The sequence below is a fragment of the Battus philenor genome, unplaced genomic scaffold (genome assembly GCF_028537555.1).
Source record: "Battus philenor isolate CCGP_79_NKW_IND1 unplaced genomic scaffold, ilBatPhil1.0.hap1 SCAF_29, whole genome shotgun sequence".
Lineage (NCBI taxonomy): Eukaryota > Metazoa > Arthropoda > Insecta > Lepidoptera > Papilionidae > Battus > Battus philenor.
In genome coordinates this window covers 1,386,865-1,405,153 of record NW_027181692.1, presented here as the reverse complement: position 1 = coordinate 1,405,153, position 18,289 = coordinate 1,386,865, and the positions used below count along the sequence as shown (strand labels likewise).

The window sequence follows — 18,289 nt, the reverse complement described above, 5'->3', positions numbered from 1 at the left end:
AGTTCAGTAAAAGATGTCTACCATTTTAAGGTAGAGATGTATGGCGACTAAATAACAAGCCCAGAATTTAGAGATCCATAGGAGAACTAAATTTATCGACATAGGTCAGCGGATTGGCTGGTTGAAGTGGCATTTAGGAAGTCCATCTTACAGTGAGAAGGTTGACGAAGCTTCACGCAATACTAATGTTCAGGGACCTGATGAGAAATAAACCTTACAGGTATCAAGGAACAGCTGTGACGTCACTGTGCACAGACGGCCCCATCCTGCTGTCGGAGCACACGACGAGGATACAGCAATCCATCGTGGCTCTCCTTCCTATGAAGTTCAACGTCTCCTACCCATTCTCAGAGAAAAAGATCGAGTAAGTTCATATTTCGTTGGCGAAGTTCTTTTTTTTTCTTGATAAAAAATTTAATTTAAACTTCGAACACTTTACTATCGTAATAGCAATATATCTTTAAAGACGGTCAACAAGTGTAAAGAATAAGTAGTCATACGCATTCTCCAGTTGTTCATTCATTCAAATATTCAAGCACTCACTCATACTAGTACTCACACATTAACGTATTCACACTCACAATCACAAACGTACTCACACATTCATACATTCAAGCCCACAATCACACACGTACTCACACATTCACACATTCACGCATTCACGACCATAATCGCACACGTACTCACACATTCACACATTCACATCCACAATCACACATGTACCCACATATTTACGAATTCATCCCCATAATCACACACGTACCCACACATTCATGCACTCACGCCCACAATAATATACTTACTCACACATTAACGTATTCACACACCCAATGACACACGTACTCATGTACGAACTCAATCAGAATATACCACCGCCGTTACATCTTGAACATTGCTAGCCAAGAGGAATGACGAACTGAGATTTGCCACCGTAGATAGTGGAATAGATTTCCGGGATACAATCTTATATAATTCACACTGTTTACATTGATTATATAGTATATTCCTCCCATAGATATCTGGAAGCCATCTGACTTCACTATTTGCTTTCTTAAGATTAATAGAGAATTGTAATTACAAGTATCAAGATATATTTAGATATTTTTTTCAGATTAACCCTTCTGTTTCCGTTTACAAAACGCGCCGGTTTGGCGCTACATTCTCGTGTGCTGGTGAACATGGTCACCATCGAAGGTAGTTTCGAGAATATTGTGATCACGGGGAAAGACACATGCGAGGTATAAAGGCTTTTTATATCAATTTATATAAGAATGTTAATAGACGCCATTTTAAGGTCATTGGTTTGCATAAATACTCCTTGGTTCGCTCCAGCTGTGAGAGCCAAAACATGATATTGGGTTAGTTATTTTTGATCTGTATTTATTTGCATCTTATATCCGTTTGTTCTGTGTTTGGAAGGCTATGCTCTATTACTCAGAGATGGGAGAAAAATTAGTAAAAGATAACATCGCTTTCCATACGGACCTCCTCAAGAAAATATCTACGGCTGAATCTTTTGATGAGTTTTCCCGGCACATTGCCCTTAACCTTAAGGCATTTAACGGTCTACAGCGCTTGGGCAGCGACTTCAAATAAAATAATGTACTAACTAATATATAATTGAGTAAAACTTCCAAATTGTATTGTTAATATGTATAAATTTTAGCTGTATTTACCAATAAGAGATAATTGTAAATAATTATAAAACGCTATCGTGCCTCGCAGCTGGGAGAAGAAAGATTCGTATCAAATAACAGCAACCCTCTCCCAATTGTCTGCGTTTAGTAAAAGCGAAAAAAATGTTCTAAAGAAACTAGCGATATAAATTAGAATTAATAAAATAAATGGGCGTCGACCACTGCGCCCATCGTTCTAAGGTTTTTGCAGATAGGTACAAGGGTTGGGCAAGATCCTTATGAAAATAAAAATTATCAAAGCAGTAAATATTGTACAAATAGAAATTAATGTAAATAAGTAAACAAAAATGAGCGAATACTGTGATATAAAAGCAAAGATGAGTGAAGGAAGAAGAATGAAATATTATTTACTGCGAGAGGTCCTAGAAAACGGGGGCCATGAAAAAAGCGATATAGGTGATGACAGAGATTTACGCGTTTAGCTAGCGGAACAACCTGAGCACGAATTCGTTTCTTAAGATGATATCCAAACGTGATGTACAGCAATACAACCGAAATGGCAACGTAAATATCACTGATGGTGTTCGAATTTGAATTGAAACGCGAAAGGAAGATTTAGGACAGAAGTATTGTAAACGCTATGAGACGTGGTCACTATATATTGTAACTTTGCATGCGTTTATTTAAAATTTTAACTAAAAAATATAAACACGAGAAATGTCACATAAATTGCAATACATTATAAAATTGTTGAACACTTGGCGGTGCACGTTACATCTCAAGTGGCATGGAAACGTGGAAGCTATAGGTTCAGCGGACCTTTGTTTTTATATAGTTCACGAACCCATCCGTTCCGTGAACACGTTTCCGATGAAGCTGTAAAAGCCGCAAGGCTAACAGCAAAAACTTCACATGAGACAATAGACTAGAGTTCCCCAAACTTTTTTATGTCGTAAACCCCGTGCCATGTTTTTCCGTGTCGGGTAGACCCCCACTTACCTGATATTGATTTCCTGTAAATTTCTAACTGTAGTGAAGTTTAGTGTTAAAAAATTAAAGTAAAAACACATGTTAATTTATACATTTATTTATTGAATTTAAATTAAAACTACTCACAATAAAATTTTGTATCTGTTATGTAAAATATACGTAACATATTAATATTTTTTTACTTCATAGGTACTTTTATAAATAATGTAAATGTTTTGATATTATAAGATAGTATGATGTAAGTGAATAGGTACTATCAGTGTATGTGTTGAGATCTACTATCGTGGACCCCCATTTTCATTTCATGGACCCCCCAATTTTTTTTTCGCTGATGTAGACCCCTTGCAGGTTGTCATAGACTCCTAGGCGTCGATATAGACCACTTTGGGAATCACTGCAACAGATAATAGGACCTTTGTTTTTATAACAAATATCCCAATGCGCCCGCGCACCAGCCACAGCAGTTTACACCCATTGCCCTGGCCTCAGTCGCGTTCAACTACGTGACGTATCACGTGCCAGAGCTAATTCGAATTTACGCCATAAGTTCTCGTCTTGGTTCTTCAAATTTATTCTCTGAGAATCTTTGAATTCACGCCACAATATATCGCCTTGCATTCTAACGGGGTGGGAATTTTATGATTAAAATAACCTTCGGTCATTGAGGTTGATCTATTCGCACCTCGCACCGGCACGAACACATCCTTTCTACCACCGGCGCTCCTTGTTTCGACCTGCTGCCGCTTGACCAGTTCTGGTAGATCGTGCAGCTGTTTACCATCACCATCAAGGGAGTACCGACATGCGGTGTAAAATCAGACCAGGCCTTCTACCCAATAACCTTTATATAGAAATATATTTTTCTTCTGTTGTCGAGTTTGCTGTTTTCTTTTTACTTTCCACACCTTAAGCTAGAAGATATGATCGGTACAATATCTAACATATAAAATTCTCGTGTCACGGTGTTCGAACTTGAACTCCTCTGAAACGGCTTGACTGATTTTTAACAAATTTAATATGCGTATTCAGTAGGTCTGAGAATCAGCTACTATCTATTTTCTATACCCCTAAGTGATAAAGGTTAGGCACTTAAAAAAAAATTTTTAATTTTTTTAACGAAATTTTTTGTTTTTATTTTTTTATGATACAGCATACAAGAATACATACAGCCATAAATTTTCACCCCTCTACGATCAACCCTTATTTTTTATTTGTAAATTAAAATATCAATTTTTTTTTGCAAAATAACGTTTGCGGGATCAGCTAGTGTACATATATAATTGTGAATAAATATATTTTATTCCAGAGCGACGAAGCGGTAACTCTTAGCGACGAAAGTCCGCTATCAGGAGCTGAAACCACCGATAAATTAATGAACCACGTATTCGAGTAAGTATTTAGACTTAGTGATATCTCCACAGTACAGACTTTTCACTAATTACTCGGAAACTGCTCCCGATTCGAATCCAAAAGACGTAACCACGTGACCTTATGCGAAAACCTTAATATACCTCCGTTCAACTTACCGAACCTTCTTAAGAAAAAATCTACAGCAGAATGTTTTGATGAGTTGGCCCGGCACGTTGTCCTAAACCTCAAGGCATTTAACGGTCTGTAGCGCTTGGGCAGCGACTTGAAATAAAATAATGTACCGCCTAATGTATAAATGAGTAAAACTTCTTAATTGTATTGTTTGTATGTATACATTTTACCTGTATTTTCCCATAATGATAAATAATTGTAAGTAATGATAAAACGCTATCGTGAGTCGTAGCTGGGAGAAGAAAAATCCGTATCAAATAGCGGCAACCCTCTCCCAACTGTCTGCGTTTAGTAAAAGCGAAAAAAATATATTGTAAAACACTTGCGATTATACAAAGCGATTATGTATATATATATATATATATATATATATATATATATATATATATATATATATATATATATATATATATATATTTAAATAAATAATTATTTTTGGATATGTGTGCATAGTAATGTATGTATTTATATGCATGTACATCCTAAACTGCCCTCTCCTTCATGTCTCTCATCTCCATCCAAAGGTTGTCTGGTAGACATCGCTTCGAGCGATAAGACCGCCTCTTGTACCATATGAATTGTTTCTTTTTTTCCTCTATTTATTATCTATGGTGTATAAAAAGCGTAAATAAATAATTTAAGGTACACCCTTATAATTATATATACACCCTTATATTATAATACGAAAAATCATCTGCAAAATTCAGAATACTGTATATCAAAATTAATTATCGCCAATTGTCCCTACAGAAGTTGTACTGCCAGAAGTTATGGTAATAGTAACATATGTCAGAGCGATTACTTTATATGACCTATACATACAACCCTTTATAATTTTACACTTATAAATAATCACCCTGTATTTGCAATCGCTGTCCATGTCACTAAGACACAGATCAAACTGTAAACAATACAAAAACATTTCATATAACATCTAATGGATTCAGGCGTTATTTTGCGGAAGTCCATCCTAAGTAAGAACAGGACTAATATATAGCTACTTATTATTATTAGCTATATATTGGTCCTTTTCTTATTTCATGTAACAGTTTAAGTAGATATGCATCATATTGTATCGGAATAATGTTAAAAAAATCAGAGCGAATGTCCCTACTAGCCAGATCCATGTGAACGCATTCTTACCTTTATGTAATATTGTGTTTACAGATTGCTCTCTCCACTGAAGTCTTCCCAGATAGCTCTGGACAGCATTCTTCTGCTCAATTTCCCACCGTCTGGTACTTGCGGCGCAACGATCTTCGTCTCCAGCCTCAAGAACTATGGAGAAGGAAAAGTCAAGTTAGAGCTCGAAGTGAACAGGTGGAACTTCTTGAAAGAAGAAGATAAGATTGACGTGGATTTTACATTTGCCATCAGTTTTTACATGTAAGATTCATATATACTACATATTAGATGTAACAAAAAATTTTAATATTTAATGGTATCAGGCGTTACTTTGCGAAAGTCCATCCTAAGTAAGAAAAGGATCAATATTTAGCCACTTTCGCACATGCAGTGGTAGTCGTGCAACAAAGTGCATCGAACCATTTTTTACCCGTTGGTAGAAAACATGATCAAACTGCCCGTCACCATCACCGGCGCTACCACCGTTACATCCCCGCCCTACTTTTCCATTTACACCACCATTTCTGCCACCGGTTCTACCGCCATATCCACCACCCTGTTGAGCTAATTTTAACCTATGTTGTTGTTGGTGTAGCAAGTGATATAACTGAACTATGTATTTATCATACGCTGCTTGTGAATTAAAAGTGAAAGTGATTTAACGGTGGCAGTTGTGTTATACCATATGTTTGCCGCATGCGCATTTATCAGCGGGCTGGCGGGCGGTGCACTATGTTGCACGACTACCACTGCATGTGCGGAAGTGGCTAAATATTGGTCCTTTTCTTACAAAACATGGTACCGCAGTATATATAGTTCCCGTATTTCATACTAGATGGCGCTAGTTGTATGGTACTCCGCCATTGTATGCTATAATATTGCTCTATCAGCAAATGACACTTGGGCTGTGAAGTCAAAAAACAAATAATTTAGTACAAATTTTTAAACTGTTGGTGCCGTTATATCTATCTACAAAACAAATGCAACTGGTACTTTCAAACACCGTGCCATTATTAATCCGAGCTGTATGTTTTTTTTAATGGCTTCCACTATTGGGCGCCTCTTGTATCCCTGTTTTTGGGAAGAACAGGATCTTTCTAAATCATTTAATAGTTATTTTCGTCTTATAATCTTACGTACTTCATCTTTCATTCACTTCTTCTGCCTTTCTCTTTCATTCAATATCATTCATTCCGAACCGTATGTAGGAATAGTCAGTCTATACAAGGACATCAGGGCAAGCTTTGTGCAAATCGATTCGAAGTAATAATAAAACCAGACTCTTCGGAAACTTTTTTCACGACTCTCTTTCAATTAAGTGGTAGTAAACTTAGCCAGGCAATAACTTGCTAAGTTAAGGTTCGGTTGTCTCAGGCACCCTTGAGTCAGAACTTTACTTTACTAAAGAAATAAAATAAATTTCCAGATTGAATCGAAACCGCGAGGATCCCGTGATCAAGATCTATTCAGAGGCGAGCGTGAACAGCCATGATGGTAATCTGACCGCAGAACTGGCGGTGAGGGGCAAACTGCCAGACACCTTCCACAACATAAGCAATAGATATGTTAGAGTAAGTACATGTTTTTATACAGATAAACTTCTTTCTTTGTCTGTTTCAAAAGAGTAGGATGGTTGGACCTCGCTCACAGACTATTTCCCCATCATAGGTCCACTTCGCATGCAGATTCAAGTTTGATTTCTTAAAGGTCTTATCTTTCTCTCCCTCTAGATGTTGAGGAATTTACTCTAACTTTGATAGCAAGTCTTTCTATCTTTTCATTCTTCTTTACGTCCTTACTTAGTCTCAATTGAAGTAGATGCTGTCAGCTACAGGGCTGTTACAGCTTCATCAGAGCTGAGTTCACGGAGAGGAAGGGTTGGTGAACTTAAAAAAGAACAAAGCTGGACGAGCGTTTACCAGTTCTATGAGTAGAGTTTTGTACTCTTTTTGTTGTGTGGCTTGCGACGGCAGCGTGGACCACAGGCGAGCCAAGTAGGGATCCGGATCCAACTTCGATTCGCCCACGCTGATCCCGGTTAGGGAGTGGGTGGCTGCTCCCTAAAGACAGGTGTTGGTCTCTACGTCCGTGGTCTTCTCTTTAGAACCTTTTACTTTCGCCCACCTACGAATCCTTATACCTGATAGAAATATATAATATAATGAAACATCATTTGTGCCGCTCTTTGGCAATGAGTATTATTTAAACAACTGTGGCATCGAGTAGGATTTGGATCTAAACATGGGACTTCGTAGTTGTTGTCACTTTCTCTGCCTATATGACAGGCAAGTAAATTATCTAAGTAACATCAGCATTGAAGCGTTGGTTCTGCGAGTAGTGTACAAAATTTCTAGCATTTTCCTTCAGCACCACATTTTAAACTTCGTAACATAGAGGGAAATTTCCAGAAAGTGACAACAGTGCAAGAAAGAAGAATAAAATAAACATTTTCATATTTGTTTTTCAAAAATCAAACACTCTCCTATTTAAATCACTTTCTCTCTTTCCATGACCTTATTTGATAATTTAAATGTTAGTAATATAATAATACCTTACTTCTTTGAGTGAAGGCTTTTTCCAACTTCCTTCACGTGTCTCTTTTTCTGGTTTAACCAGGACTCCGTTCTTTCTCTTCTCTTTCCTGCTGGCCACTGCGAATTAGATTATTATAAGGTCCGTTATTTGTAAGTGAAACAAGACACGTGTTTGGCTCATTCACCATTTCTGACGATATACGTCTACTGCAAGCCATGATGCCTGTGTCCAACGATTTCCCGTGACCTGACCATGTTGCCGGGTCACTTAGGGGAGGGGGGAGCTACCCACGCCGCGTCTACTGGCTCGTGGTCGTCACTCAAGGGTCCAATGGCCATTTCATTGTGCGTTCCTCTTCATATAATAGTTGACATAATTTTGTATATGTTCCAGCTCTGCTATCTTCAGGAAGTGACGACACGGACGACCGAGGACCACGACCTTTACACATACCCAACATCCTACCAGGGTCAAATTATCCTCCTTCTCGATTTCTCTAAAGAATACCGCACCTGTTACGACAGAGCTGATAACACGCTGAAGATTCAATACAAAGGAACACCGAAGAATGTCGTTGACAGATATGTAGAGTTTCAAATAGAAGGGGTAAGTTGATTAATAAGGTCCCCCCTTAACGTACATTCACAAAGACACCAAAGGAGCATGCTTAGATACTCAAAACGCACACAAAATGAAGGAAGCTTTATCAAAAAGTTGAAATAGGCATTGACTTTTTTGACTTACCCGTTACGTAAACGATTATTATTTGTTGTATCATTTTTTTCTTTGTTTCACTTATGCTATTCTCTCATTGTTGTGTTTCACCTGTGCTATTTTCTCATTGTTTTGCTTTACCTATGCTATTCTTTTATTGTTTTGTTTCACCTATGCTATTCTCACATTGTTGTGTTCCACCTATGCTATTCCCTCATTGTTGTGTTTCACTTATGCTATTCTCTCATTGTTTTGTTTCACCTATGCTATTCTCGCATTGTTGTGTTTCATCTATGCTATTCTCTTATTGTTTTGTTTCACCTATGCTGTTCTCTCATTGTTTGGTTTCACCTATGCTATTCTCTCATTGTTGTGTTCCAAGTATGCCTATTGCGTTCTAACCTGTCTTTTTAATGGGTAGAAATAGCAATTATTCTAAAGTAATAAGATAAAAAAACACTTCTTGTGTTTGTATAATGATGTAGTTATCTTTATAATCCAGTAAAAGGTTCGTGGATTTCAAACTCCTGAAATATTTTACATAATAATGCGATATATCTGATAAAGCAGGGGTAGCCAAACTACGGCACGATTGTCGAATTATTTCAATATTTAAATTCATATATCCCACGTCAGCTGCTGGGAAATTGAAACAAATTACTGGCGTGAACAATTATTATTATTGCATCACAGCATTAGCGAATACAAACACCGATCGTAATTAACTAACCGGCGTCTTAAGTATTGTTAGGAGTGCTGTCATATACGTGTGCATATATTTAACTTCAATATACATATCTTGTACTTTTTTTTAATAATTTCTATAAATATAACTTTTGTTAAACATAGTTTTGTGCGTTTTAAACGCATAAAAATTGCGGTTCATAAAAAGATTAAAAAATTCGAAATATGACTGTCACTATCAATGAGTTTGGTCACCCCTGATATATAGTTTAAAAAGTACAGTTTCCAAAACTACAAATTTGCAGAATTGCAACCCGGGTATATAAATATATTTAAAATGTTGTTTCTCACGTTTCAATTAAATAAATAAAACAACGAGACGAAGATTTAACAGAACCCTGTGTATGATTCAATTTTAAATTATTTGACGATCGGTTAAGTATGGAGGGATTATTATATATAAATAACAATAATAATAAACAATAAGATTTATTTTATTCCATACAAATTTTGTATGGAGCACCTCACGGTAAAAGCCTCCTCCATAACTTTCTATTTTACTCTGTCTTTGGCAACTTGGAACTACCCGTGATCTGCTGTAGCCACGATCTCGTCTGCCCATCTGGCATTAGGTCTGCCTCTCGCTCTGGTACCTCGTGGTCCTGTTCGTTTTAAAACCCTCAAAAGACTCTTATATGTTATATAACTAGCTGATCCCGCAAACGTTGTTTTGCCAAAAAAATTAAAGTTTTTAATTAACAAATGTAAGATAAGGGTTGATCGTAGAGGGGTGAAAATTTAGGTTTGTATGTATTTTTATATGTTGTATCATGAAAAAATAAAAACAAAATATTTCGTCAAAAAAATAAAAAATAAATTTTAAGGTGAACAACCCTTATCACTTAGGGGTATGGAAAATAGATAGTAGCCGATTCTCAGACCTACTGAATACGCATATAAAATTTGGTAAAAGTCGGTCAAGCCCTTTAGGAGGAGTTCAAGTTCGAACACCGTGACACGAGAATTTTATATATTAGATAGATAATAGAAGTGTGTATTTATGATACCAAATTTCCAGGCTTCTCGAGTTTATGTTCCCCTAATCATTTCATGCCTGTATACAGCGACTTTTAGCGAGCTAGTATGTCGTCAATACATCTACTAGGAGCCTATTCATGCCGTCTACCGGCCCGTGGTGGCCACTAGAGAACCTTTCGACCGTCCACCAGTTGCACGAGTCACTTCAGATGAGCAATTCCTAGATCTACTTCGGTGACATTGGTTCTTCCTCGAATTTCCTAATTTTTTAACTTAGATACTAAACAGTTACCGTTTGCAAAACATAATATAAATACAATTTTATAATTTTTTGTGCAATTTTAAATTTTAGAATTTTTTATGTTTCAAAACGAATTCTAAAACAATATATTTTCATATGTACATGCATATTGTTATCTAGTAAATAAATCATCAAAAAATATTTTTTTTTTATATTTGTATGGGATCGTTAAGAAACTCGCAATCATAAATGGGGTCGTGAATGACAAAAGTTTAAGAAGCCCTGTTATAGCTCAATAAAATAAAATAAATAATAAAAGTAATTGTAAAATATACATTTTTTTTTCCAGAAACAAGGCATAGATTTAGTACGTCACGTGTTACCGAAGCGACTATTGGAAACTGCAAAGGATTTGTTCAGTGGAAGATACAGCAATCATTCCGTCACTGCTTCCGCCGAAATGAAGGTAAATGATTAGCCTGGTATATCACTGGCCTATGTAATAATACTCATTTTTTAATTTTATTTAATGTAAAATGACCATCAGTATCTGCTGCCACCAGGTCTTTTAGATCTGGTAATAATCTCTGCTAGTTTCATTATTAATATAACTCCTGGACATAGGTCTTCTATCTTTCCACCAGGAGTACTCAGCTTCTTCTGACATGCTGGTCCGTCTGTGGTCTGCACCAGAACATTAAGATCTCAGCGGCAATTTAGTCTGCCCACTGGAACTTTAACTTTTCAGTCTATCGGACTATATTGTATTCCTAGTCAGATCTCTTAGAGAAATCTATAAATTTTAAATTTGCTTTTTTCACAAGTGACTGAGTCGAGTTAGAAACACGTTTATTTACAAGGCCGAATCGACACGGCACTTCACAATATGCAAGTACACGAAGATCAATTTAAAAGCGTCTGTTTATGAAGGGGTTAGATCTTACTTGTTAAAAGTTGAACCGTAATAGCGTACTAGAAGTATATCTGCTATAGTTTACAACCTCATCTTCTGGAGAAATATGAAAGCCTTTCAATTATGGTATAGCATATAGAACTCCACTACAGACATCTATGCTGCTCAGATTTGAATACGAAAGCAGAATAACCAAATATTTCATTTGCATAATTACTCTGTGCTTAAATAGATCAGTTTTAAAACGGAAGATGATCTATCTCTTGTTTCTCTTGTTAAATAAAACTCTCTATTTCAGGAGAAGAATGGTATGATACATGTGAAGACGAAGAATGGCAGTGAAGTGAAGTTCAAGTCAGACAATTACGGCTGGATCATGGATAGCTTTACAACTATGCAAGTTATGACCAAATATGGACTTTACAGTGAGTCAATCTTCTTCTTATTCTTCTTTTCAGTCCATGGATGCCCACTGCAAGATATAAGCTTCCAAATAAAGATACCCATGATAACGGGTCCTGTGCTGACCGTCTTCAGCGATCAGCGATGGCTTCTAGGAAGCTGCAGATGAGCAAGTCCTCGAGCTATGTCGGTGATCTTGATTCTTCTGGGAAAGTCCGACCACAGCCTTGTCTATTGCTTTCTGGGTGACTTAGAGCCTTTTTATGAGGTCCTTTGTTATTGACCATATTTTATATTTCTAGAAGTAAAAATATTCATATGTCCTGGTTAAAATCCTGGTTTTTAATATTAATGAATCATTTCAGGAGAATGTCGTCTCCAGGAGGCGACTGTGGAGACACTATTTGGCACCACAGAACCTCTGATGCCTCTTCAGCATTCTGACGCAATAGCCTTAGCTGACTGCTCTGAATTATCCAGGTAAGATTTTATCTCCGTAAGGTTTGTTTTTTTTTTAATGGTCCCCGCTGTTGGGGACCTCTCGTTCCCCTATCTCGTGTGGGACAGGGATTTTTTAATTCTATTAATTTATTCATATTTTTTATTATGATCATTCTTCTCTTTCATATATCATCTTATCTGTCGTACCGTTTCTTTCATTCTACAATTTTCCCAGTCTTTCCCTTTCATTCCATTAGCCATACATCCATCCTCAACCACTACATTCTAGGTTTCCTTACTATTTTATTTTGCAACATTATATTTATTGTTCAAATATTTAACACTTATTTTCTTTGTAATTATCATCTTATATTATACGTACGTACGTAAGGTTTGTTCAATGCTACTACAATAGTCGCGATTCTTGAATATTGATTCTTGATTCTTTCGTGAAATCTTTTGGGGGAAGCCAACGTCGTCGGGTTAAAATTATGGTAATTATAATGTCTACTAATAAGGATACAGATACAGGGTGATTAATTTTAGCATAAACACTTTAAAGAGGTGAAAGTACAGGTAATTTTTCAGTAAAAAACTAGTTTTTCACAACACATGAAAACATTTCTCAATTTGTATGCGTGAAAATCATACATTATGTCGTTTATTATTTTAAAACCAGTATTATTTTATATAGGGTATACCATTTCTATACATTGACTACTTCAAAGTTTTTACAACTATAACAAATCATCCTGTATGTAGAAGACTTTAAAAGGCTTGGTGTGTTATTTGTTTTCTACTTATATTAAAGTACTCTAACAGTAAGCTATTTTGTTCGAAGTTAAATAAAGCGCTGTATAAATTTTAGACATACCCACATTTTTCTTTTATTTTAGCTTCGCCGTTCTACGTCGTCAAAATGGAGGCATCAGGTTCTATGCTGGTGACAAAAGCATCGACGTTGGGCGTGGGGAAAACGTCACATCCATCGAGCCTTATTTCAGGTAATTAAAATTTATTTTTCTTCTTTTCAGTAGATGAACTATGTCGCCTGTCTATTTAGTGTGGGGTTATTTTAAATTTATTATTGTAATTATATTTTATTCAGGATGATTAGTTACATGTGTAAAAGATTTAAAAGAATTGTAAAATAAGTAAGAAATGTACCAATATTTCCACTTTCGCACATGCAGTGGCAACAAAGTGCACCGCCCGCCGGCCTGCTGATAAATGCGAATTACACAACTGCCACCGTTAAATCACTCAACATGTGTTTCACTCCTTCACTGGGCATCTTTAGGAGTTATGTTACACCGATTAGTGCCAAACACAGAGTCTTAACTCGGTGCACAATCGCATTGTTTACTGCATACGCATTTATCAGCGAGCTGACGGGCGGTGCACTTTGTTGCACGACTACCACTGCATGTGCGGAAGTGGCTGAATATTGGTCCTTTTCTTACTTAGGATGGACTTCCGCAAGGTAACGTCTGATTCCATTTGAATAGAATTAGAATTAGAGTTAGCATTTAAATTTGAATAAGCATTCGAATATGAATAAGCATTTGAATTTGAATTAACATTTGATTTTGAATTAATATTTGAATTTGAATACGAATTAGCATTTGAATCAGCATTCGAAATTGAATTGGTATTTGAATATAAATTAGCATTTTAATTTAGCATTTGAATTTAAATTTGATCCATGGAATGAAAAGTTTGTAGAACTAATTTAAGGAAAGATCAAAAATTTTTGAATTTTAAATATCCTTTGGTATCCTGTGAATTAAATAGAACATGTTATGTTTCAGAGTAAGGACGATAGGTGGAGGATTGAAAGTGTCGTCTTTAGTGACGGGTGTGACTGTCTACGTACGGTATACGGAGACCCTTATCCTGGTACCACATTCATATATGGACGCCCTATGCGGAGAGTGTGTAGGCAGAGATAGAAATTACTTGAACTATGCGTAGTTCATTTGCGTTAAGAATTAAACGATGTTTTAGTAGTTATATATTGTGCGAATTTTTATTTTTAAATTTTATTTGTGCTAATTCTTTTTTTTAAGTTTAATCGAATGCTATTGACGAAGTTATCGACAGATTTCACAATTTTATTACAGTCTATGATAGCTGAAAAAAAAAGAATTTCAAATACGTTCGAATTTTAAAATGACGAAGCTATTTGAACCAATCATAACAAAGTACGCATATTGTCACAATACGAAGGTTATTTTTTTAGCGGTACGAATAACGATATATAAAAATATTTTTATGAATAATCGTGTTACTGCAAGAGTTTTGAATGTACTGAACTATCTCTGTGACCAATCAAAACATTCGAAATTGTAAAACCGTGTAACAGTGACCAGTTGAACGCGTACTTTCATATGAAACGGTTGTCTTAAACTATATATGTTTAGTCACAATATATGGTCCATTAAAAATATAATAAATGTGAATTATCATAATATATATGTTGAAGATTATTCACATAATAATAATGCGTATATATATGTTATTCTATACGAATTGATTTGCATACATATCACTTAATATAACGTGACATTTTCACACCAAAATTCATCAATGTTTCACTTATTTCTGTTGAAAATATTTCGTGATATATGTTTCGTTTTTTAAATTGATTTACGCCAAGACTTCATTGTAATTTACAATGTTTATGAAATATGTAATACATAGTTAAAATTTTTTATGTCTGACATATAACATTATGTTGTATATATAATGTTACGTATTGATATGTTATTAGAAAGTACTATTGTGTAGTATAATAAAGTGTATTGACATCTTGTCTATCATTGACAGTAAGAATATTCAAGGCTTTGTTCATTTTACCCCCACCCTTAATATTTTATTATCGATTGTAGTTTGACCTCCGTCTAAACGATGCTATATTGAAAAGAAACATTGATATTCATTTATTTATTATACATGTCGCATTAGGAGGTAAATTATTTTATATATATATATATATATTAACATATATATATATACAAACGAATTGTTGCATAATAGTAAAAAGTACAAATATGTGTATAAGTAGAAAAAGTACAATGGGCGGTCTTATTACACGAGGCAATTACTCAACACCGTCATAGTATTGAAACAGTACAAGTATATATATATATATATAAATATATATATATATACGTATATGTATGTAAATATATAAGATTGTATGTATATACATACATACAATCTTATATAATTCATACTTTGTGTATTGATTATACAGGAATGCTACTGCTCACAAATAAATTTCAAGAGGATTGGCAGCAGTTTCCTTTGCATACTATATAACATATATATATATATATATATATATATATATATATATATATATATATATATATATATAGATATATATATATGTATCCATGTTTAGACGTCATAGATACATACCTAGGTCTATTATGGCGTAATAAAAAAGTAAAATCTTGTGCTTTTGAGGTTATGGTTCAAATTACACGGCTAATGGAAGATGTCACATTGACGTAAGAAAGGTGTATTATCTCCTTAACATTTCATATTTATCAGGGCTATATTGTTGTAGAAAGACCACAGATTATAATTAGAAATTGATGTCGTTGTATACAATATGATATAGGAAAAATGTTTGAAATGATTGACTTGAAATTATTCAGGTTGTTTTGATGTGAGTCGAATTAATATAATTATATCTGTTTTATGTTCAATTCACAAAAAGGTAATGTCATAATTTTATGATCAGTGATATTTGTGATCGTAATGACGCTTTGAAATCATAGTATAGATATGACATTTTAAATTTATTATTTAGTGTAATTTTAGCAAGAATCATTTATGAATTTAGCAAGACCGTGATATAAAACTGAAGCTTACAGATTGAAACCTAGTAATAATTATGTAAATAATAGAATGTGAAGCTGCATAAAACTGAGATGAAATAAGATTATTAATAAAGATACCTAGAATGTAGTGGTTGAATGTATGCATGGCGAATAGAACGAAAGAGAAAGAATGAGAAAATTGTGGAATGAAAGAAGTAGACAGATAGATTATTTGATGAATGAAAAAAGAGAATAAAAAATAGCATGAAAAATCAATAAAGGAAATAAACGACCCTGTCCTCAAAGATAGGGGTACGAGAGGCCGTCTGTTATCAAATATCTCGTGTGCGTCTTGTTATCGTTAATGGCATTGACTAAGCCGTGCCATTAATGATTTGATCATCTCCCGTGTTATGCTATTGACGCTACGGTGTCGTTTTTTCTTAAATATCTCATGTGCGTCTAGTCATTAGCGCTCCCCTTAGTGTCAGCACACACATACCTCAAGCAGTGACTATATGCGCTAAATTGTCAGTGATCTACAGAGGTATGTGAACGACGGAATGTGAAAGAAAGATAAACGTCAAGCCGTCTGTCTTAAAATATCTCGTGTGCGTCTTGTTATTCGTTTATGGCAGTTACTAAACCGTGCGATTAATGATTTGATCATCTCCCGAGGTATGACATCGATGCGACGGTGTCGTTTTTTGTCTCAAATATCTCGTGTGCGTCTAGTCAACCGCTTCATCTCACCGCTCAGATACCTCAAGCAATATAGAGGTTAGTCAAACGTCAAGCCGTCTGTTCTCTAACATGTCATGTGCGTCTTGTCAATTACGCTATACCTTCTTTCACCGCAAATCGCGATCTAAACTATGTTGTCGGTTCCAGAGGTAGGCCAACCACTCTGAGTTTACCGGATCGTGGTGAAGAACCTTCAACTGTCATCATCATACTGCCACTTAAGACGAGAAATTCTTCAAGCTATCTCGGCAATCTTGGTTCTTTTTCTGATCTCCTCATATCTGATTCGATCTCGCAGTGAAACTCCGGCCATAGCCCATCACTCTCTGGGTGACATTGAGCCATCTCATGAGGCTTAGATGGAACATTAATTGCCGTCATCTGGGGCAACTTCAAAGGCTTTATGGGTCTGTAGTTGAGACTACTGATGGTTACCGTAGCACGGGAGGTGTTTGTAGAGTTTTCTGAGTTATTTAAAGTTTAAGAAACCTCATAATATCAGGTGAAAGATACTCACTGTAAGATAAGGGCGTCTCCAAAGATCGCTATTTTCCGCTACCTTTAAATATCTTCAGTCAATCTGGGGGGGGGGGGGACGTACCACAACGCGTCTACCAGCTGAAGGTCACCACTCGAGAATTTTTCTACCCCAACGGCTTATCTTCTAGATTACGAAATAAAAAATAAAATTTTCAAATCACGAAGGCATATCCTTATTAACATTACGTTCGATGTATTTCAAATTACACTACTTATTTCTATCCTTCAATATAACTTGATTATAATTACTATATACAATTATATAGGTAAAAACATGATATATGAATAAAAGAAAATGTCGTTAAGACCTATTGGAAGTGTACAGCATTCAGCGTATTCCGAGGATCAAATTCTGAATTCAAATTCAAAATATCTTTATTTAAGTAGACTTTTATAAGCACTTTTGAATCTTCGATTATAACATTATAAGTAGTAAGCTACCACCAGCTCCAAAACCTGATCTGTTAAGACAAGTCGATAAACATGATACTTTAACTAGATCAGTGATTCCCAAAGTGGTCTATATCGACCCCTTGGGGTCTATGACAACCCGCAAGGGGTCTACGTCAGCGAAAAAAAATTTGGTGGTCCGTGAAATGAAAATGGGGGTCCGCGATAGTGGATCTCAACACATACACTGATAGTACCTATTTACTTACATCATACTATCTTATAATATCAAAACATTTACGTTTTTTATAAAAGTACCTATGAAGTAAAAAATGTATTATATATGTTTATAAAATTGTGTAAGTTGTAGCATGTTGGTATTCGCTTTGTGTTCGCAATACATTTTGAACTTTTAAAAACCTGAGAGTCGCAGTCTCAGAGCTTCGCTACCTTGCACTGACTTGTTCAATTCGTCACTCTATAAATACGAATGTGGGACAAATACGTTTATTCCTTTCGT

At 35.4% G+C, this 18,289-nt stretch overlaps 1 protein-coding gene across 1 annotated transcript in view; it reads left to right on the top strand.

The window, feature by feature from the left end:
• cv-d (crossveinless d) overlaps positions 1–14,689 on the top strand; it is a 45,565-nt gene extending 30,876 nt beyond the window's left edge. The window contains exons 19-29 of the mRNA XM_068770019.1: positions 221–364; positions 1,112–1,238; positions 3,934–4,016; positions 5,337–5,555; positions 6,721–6,865; positions 8,223–8,435; positions 10,856–10,972; positions 11,718–11,844; positions 12,187–12,301; positions 13,159–13,266; positions 14,074–14,689. Of these exons, the coding sequence (XP_068626120.1) occupies positions 221–364; positions 1,112–1,238; positions 3,934–4,016; positions 5,337–5,555; positions 6,721–6,865; positions 8,223–8,435; positions 10,856–10,972; positions 11,718–11,844; positions 12,187–12,301; positions 13,159–13,266; positions 14,074–14,236 (1,561 nt within the window). The 3' untranslated portion in view covers positions 14,237–14,689. The remainder of the gene's footprint in view (positions 1–220; positions 365–1,111; positions 1,239–3,933; positions 4,017–5,336; positions 5,556–6,720; positions 6,866–8,222; positions 8,436–10,855; positions 10,973–11,717; positions 11,845–12,186; positions 12,302–13,158; positions 13,267–14,073) is intronic.
• Positions 14,690–18,289: the final 3,600 nt, after the last annotated feature.